At 29.0% G+C, this 5,010-nt stretch overlaps 1 protein-coding gene across 3 annotated transcripts; it reads left to right on the top strand.

Moving 5' to 3' along the window:
- The first annotated feature begins 1,905 nt into the window (after nucleotides 1-1,905).
- On the top strand, nucleotides 1,906-4,771 carry LOC101512585 (dolichol-phosphate mannose synthase subunit 2). 3 transcript variants are annotated; one of them, XM_027336389.2, is made up of 4 exons: nucleotides 1,907-2,071; nucleotides 3,416-3,497; nucleotides 4,268-4,381; nucleotides 4,462-4,771. In XM_027336389.2, exons 2-4 carry the CDS (start codon nucleotides 3,450-3,452, stop codon nucleotides 4,612-4,614), a joined length of 315 nt encoding a protein of 104 aa, XP_027192190.1. In that variant the 5' UTR covers nucleotides 1,907-2,071; nucleotides 3,416-3,449; the 3' UTR covers nucleotides 4,615-4,771. The 3 variants fall into 3 exon arrangements, with proteins under 3 accessions (XP_073226801.1, XP_027192190.1, XP_004509744.1); XM_073370700.1 differs by lacking the exon at nucleotides 3,416-3,497 and having other exon boundaries at nucleotides 1,906-2,071; nucleotides 4,239-4,381; XM_004509687.4 differs by lacking the exon at nucleotides 3,416-3,497 and having other exon boundaries at nucleotides 1,913-2,071.
- The last annotated feature ends 239 nt before the right edge of the window (nucleotides 4,772-5,010 follow it).

Here is a 5,010-nt window from a genome sequence, read left to right as displayed (position 1 = left end):
TATAATTTAAATCAAAAGAAGAAAATAGACTTATATATAAACCATATGACATCTTTTCAATTTTAGAAGTTGGCAGAAAAGAAAATACACTATATATATATATATATAAATTATAGACATGTTCAAAATATATATTATATATATATATATATATATATATATATATTTGATCATAAATAACTTTTGTTAAGAAAATTTAATTTCAATTCATATCTAACAAGAATATTTTGAAAATTTAAAATAATTAGATTTAGAAGACTTCAAAAATATACCCACACACACATATATCTTTTAATTTCACATGTAATTTTTCTTTTATTTGGCCATATAACATATATGCTCATTGTTATTTCATACAAGTTAAAATATCGAGGTAAGTTATAAGATAAATTTAGTTCTTTAGAAACTTACCATACTATTAATAGTTTTTTTGCTTATCATGAAATGACATCTTTATATTACATGTCTCATTAATATATATTACTTGTGATGTAATTATAGAAAATATCATACCACAAGTCGTACCAAATGAGCTTTTATCACATTCACTTATAATCCTTGAATACCTCATCAATGGTATTTTTATCACATTCTCTTATAATTCATAAATACCACGTCAATAATAATCTCTATTATCATAACCACAACATTGATTATATGATCTATCATGTGGCCTTTCATTTTTTGGTTGAGTAATTTCTCTTTTGTTCAAAGACAATTTATGATCAATCTCTAAAATATTCTTTAAAAGTCTTACCAATTTTGCTACTTTAGGAGCATATTGGAGTGACAAAAAATATATGCATTTTCTCTTATTTCATTTCTTTTAAATTAACACTAAGTTCTTATATATTTCAATCACAATCTAAATATGTAGTTGTTCAGAAACTTAAACACAAATATTTATAAACGATGATGATTGAAAATTGCACATTTTGCAATCCTACAAGAATGTTTGGCATTAAATTATTCTTTATTCAGAAACTAGTCAAGAATTTCCAATTGCCAAGAAAAGACATATATTATAAGCAATCCTATATTGATGTTTGAATATTAGTTCTTGAGGAACTATATCACAATGATCTTTATCAACAATTATCAAGAATAATTCATTCTTTGAACAATCCTTCAAGTATGCTTTAATTTTAATTTTTTTTAGTTTTTCACGAAACAATGATTAAAAAAAATTATTTTAATAATCATTAAGGGATTTTTTTAATGTGAAACTCTTTCAAAATTTGACAAATAAACAAAGAAAAACGAAACAATGATTAAAAAAAATTATTTTAATAATCATTAAGGGATTTTTTTAATGTGAAACTCTTTCAAAATTTGACAAATAAACAAAGAAAAATATACAATTATAATAAGATAAGATTTATAAAAATAAAATTATATGCAAAAGTAAAAGATTGACATGAAATAAAAAGAATAAAACTTTTAAGAATGAATATAATAATGAGAAAAAATAGATAATAATAATAATAATAAAAATAAATACTATTGGAATAGAATCTTCAAGTTGATTATGTCATCTCTCATATAGTAGAGAATAGTGCTGCTGATGTTGTGTTATAAAATAAATTAAAACAAAATATATATACAGGAGATTTGAACTTTTTGTATTATTCTATTATGAAGTGTACAAAACATGTAAGTCCTATTTATAGGACACAAATAAGTAAGTGAAAGAATAAAATTAAAAGCTATTAATTAATCCATTCACTTATAAGAGTAAAGGAAATGAGAGTTATGGAAATATAAAAGACTTAAACAATGAACATCCATTAACGCATATTATTTGTAACAATTTTATTATTATAGTAACAATTACAAACCAACTTATACTAGTTTTTGATTTTGAGTTTAAAAAAACAAAGGGCCCAATCCATTTTCTGTTGAAAAGGCCCATCATCATAACACACAAATTTGTTGCATTGTAATCGGAAGGAAACAAGTGGGATCGGAGACCCACTGAACTCAACCTACCGTAAAAACCAAAATCTTGCCGGCATAAGCAGCCGGAGTTTGTCGTCGGTCGGTCGCCAGAAACAGTACGAAGCCCGTCCAGGTTTTTGTTTCCCTTTTTAACTTTTTTCCCGGATTTTCCTTCCCCTCTCTCGTAGCGCAAAAAATGCGATCCCACTCCGCATATTGATTGCGCGCTAAATTGACGCGATTCATCACATAGATTAGTTTTTTATGTGCCTTTCTCAAGTTCGAATTTAAAATTGATGTATGGTTTTTGATTCAAATAGCTTAGTGACTTACTCTTTGCAGAAAATTCAATATTTTTCAGTTATATTGCTTCGTATTTCTTGTATGTATGCCCCATTGCCTTTGCTTCCATTAACTGCTCGATCAATCTGTTCCTTTTCATAATCCATCCAATGGAATTGATAATGCGTTGTTATAAATTTATTAACAAAGTCTATCAATTATTTAAGTACTCGCTTTTCCAAGTTTATTAGAGGTTTTTGTTGTTGGCTTTATTACTGAACTGGAGCTTATTTGAATGTGAATTATGATACATTCACTGCTGGTTTTTTAACTTTTAAAGCAGTGCTTTCAAATAGCAGATATAACGCTATTGGATAGTGGAATTTGAACAAAGTGCTATTGTTCTACTATATGCTACTTAGTACTTGGTGTTGTCAAATAGAGACTATAGTGGCATTACAGCATTGTAGCGTAGCGGTATTTGAACAATGCGCTATTTCTTGAGATATGCAATTGATAACATTGGTTTTACGTTTCTAGTGTTTTAGTTTAGTTCTAGACTTCTAGTTGAGTATAATTTATAGAAAGGGCTGGTTTATGCAGAGCTAGTTTTTGTTCAATATATGTAATATAACAACCGAAAAGGGTCTTATATTTTCTCTTTTAATATATCGTACTTTTTCTTTTGTAAATATAAAAATCCTCTCAATAAAATCAATCATATTATACCCCATATGATAAATAACTACCCATTCATTCTAATTTGAAGGGCTGCACTTTACTCAGTTTGCCCTGCTTCAGTTTTTGTTAAAGTTGCTGGTTATTTATCACAACAAACTAAAGTAGATAAATATTAGTTTTTATCTCTCAAAGGATTACCTCAGTTCAAATGGGTGGAGTAATTGAAAAACCAATTTTGTTCATGTGCAGTCAACTTTAAATAGTAAGCTAAAGTCAAAATATGTAGAAAATGAGATGGATAATCAATTTGTCACTGTCATAGTCGGTAACCAACTTGTGTCAATGGTGACACCGACCGGATGGTACCATTATCTAGTGATTATTGATATACAACCAGAGTGAACTTGATAGGAACTTGCAATATACATAAACTTGCCTTCAATGCTTTGAATTGCCTATTTTTGGTGAAAATATTGTTTTGGGCCTTTTGGCCATCATACTCTGTATTGTGCAGATGGTTTCTGCAGAAATGTTTTTGGAAAACGGACATGAAATGTAATTTCAAAGGAATAGTTACTCTTTACAAAAATACAAAGGTATTTTGTTTCTTTCCTAAAGGCAGTTGCAACAAATATTACACCAAAAATCTTGAACCAAAACAACCGATTCATATCCTCATTTTCATGGTGCTTGATTTGCTGCTTATTTTTTGAGTCTGTTTACAGTGCAATTGTTCAAATACCAAAGAATCAACCAGTTTTTTGAACTGTTTAATCTGTTCATAAACCAGTTTTGTTCGGGGAATTTAAAACTGCTTCAACGAGTCAAGGAATCATTTCGGCTCAGTTCATTGTGTACTAAAACTGGTTCAATTTGGCTCAACTGAACTGGTTTTTGTTAGGTTTGGTTTTGTTTTTTTTTACTGACAGAAAAATAAAATTTCTAAAGATTATGGCTTTATTCAAGCTGAATTTCTGATACAACTTCTAAAGATTTCCTTCACCTTCGCATTAATCATTTGATGTAGTTTTTTATTAGGAAAATTATATTTTGATTTTCTTATTTGAAGAATAAATTGGAAGTATATAATATACATATTTAATTGCTAATTGTTTTTAATTATGTACCATTCACTTTTCTTATTATAATAACTGTTTTCTTGTCCTTTTGAGCAAATTTTTGCATCACTTCAACATTTTTATACTACCACAGCTCCTGAGATTTTAAATTCCCTTCAGCTCATTGCAGACTTGACGAATATATTTGTGCCAAGTGTGCAACCAATATTTTGTTGATTTGTTTCTTGTTTCTAATATTGAGAGTACTGTGAATGCCAGTAGTCAATTGTGTCTTTTGCTGTCAACAGGAAGCAAAAACTATAGGAATCAAAATGGAATTAGCAGACAGAGCAGTTGGATTTCTATTGTCCTTTATTAGCTTATCGATATTCACCTATTATACATTCTGGGTTATCATCTTGGTTAGTAGCATGCCAAGTATTTTAAATGAATTAAGGCTTTCTTGATTTTAACATCCTAATAAGATCTTGTACTCTTTCAGCCATTCGTAGATGGTGATCATTTCGTACACAAGTATTTCTTACCCCAAGAATATGCCATTTTAATACCAGTTTCTGCTGGTGTGGCTCTTCTTTGCCTCTTGTGCATATTTATCGGGTTTGTGATGCTCAAATCCAAGAAGAAGAAGGCATAATGTATGTTGTCTTTTCGTTGCACAATTCTTTTTGATGTTTTGAAACAGCAATGTGTCTTACATACCAGAAAAGGGAATTATAACTTTGTATGTCATACTGTCTGGAATTGGCAACTTAAATTTCTGAAAATTTTAATGTAATACATAATTTTCTTTAGTTTGTTAGAGATGAAGGTAGTAGTTGTTGTGTCTGAAAAATTGTTTGTGGTAGCTTCCACGGTGATATACATTTGAACATGTTGGTGCCGGTTGCACAACTATCACATTGTCATTAAACTCTCGGATAAGCTACAAGTATTCTAGATTACATATGAAAAAAGTTTGCCTTCCACTCACTATGATGTACCCTAAGAATTTGTCAGCTTGTTTGTAAAACAAATGAGTTAGGCTACTTAT

Source organism: Cicer arietinum, chromosome 7 (assembly GCF_000331145.2).
Source record: "Cicer arietinum cultivar CDC Frontier isolate Library 1 chromosome 7, Cicar.CDCFrontier_v2.0, whole genome shotgun sequence".
Lineage (NCBI taxonomy): Eukaryota > Viridiplantae > Streptophyta > Magnoliopsida > Fabales > Fabaceae > Cicer > Cicer arietinum.
This window is presented reverse-complemented; position numbering and strand designations above follow the sequence as displayed.

What these genes read in the sequence shown, in the direction of transcription:
- LOC101512585 (XM_027336389.2), top strand. Translation starts at nt 3,450, where the DNA reads ATGAAATGTAATTTCAAAGGAATAGTTACTCTTTACAAAAATACAAAG. An exon ending in CTCTTTACAAAAATACAAAG is followed by an intron (nt 3,498 to 4,267) that starts GTATTTTGTTTC and finishes TGCTGTCAACAG; the next exon opens with GAAGCAAAAACTATAGGAAT. An exon ending in CATTCTGGGTTATCATCTTG is followed by an intron (nt 4,382 to 4,461) that starts GTTAGTAGCATG and finishes GTACTCTTTCAG; the next exon opens with CCATTCGTAGATGGTGATCA.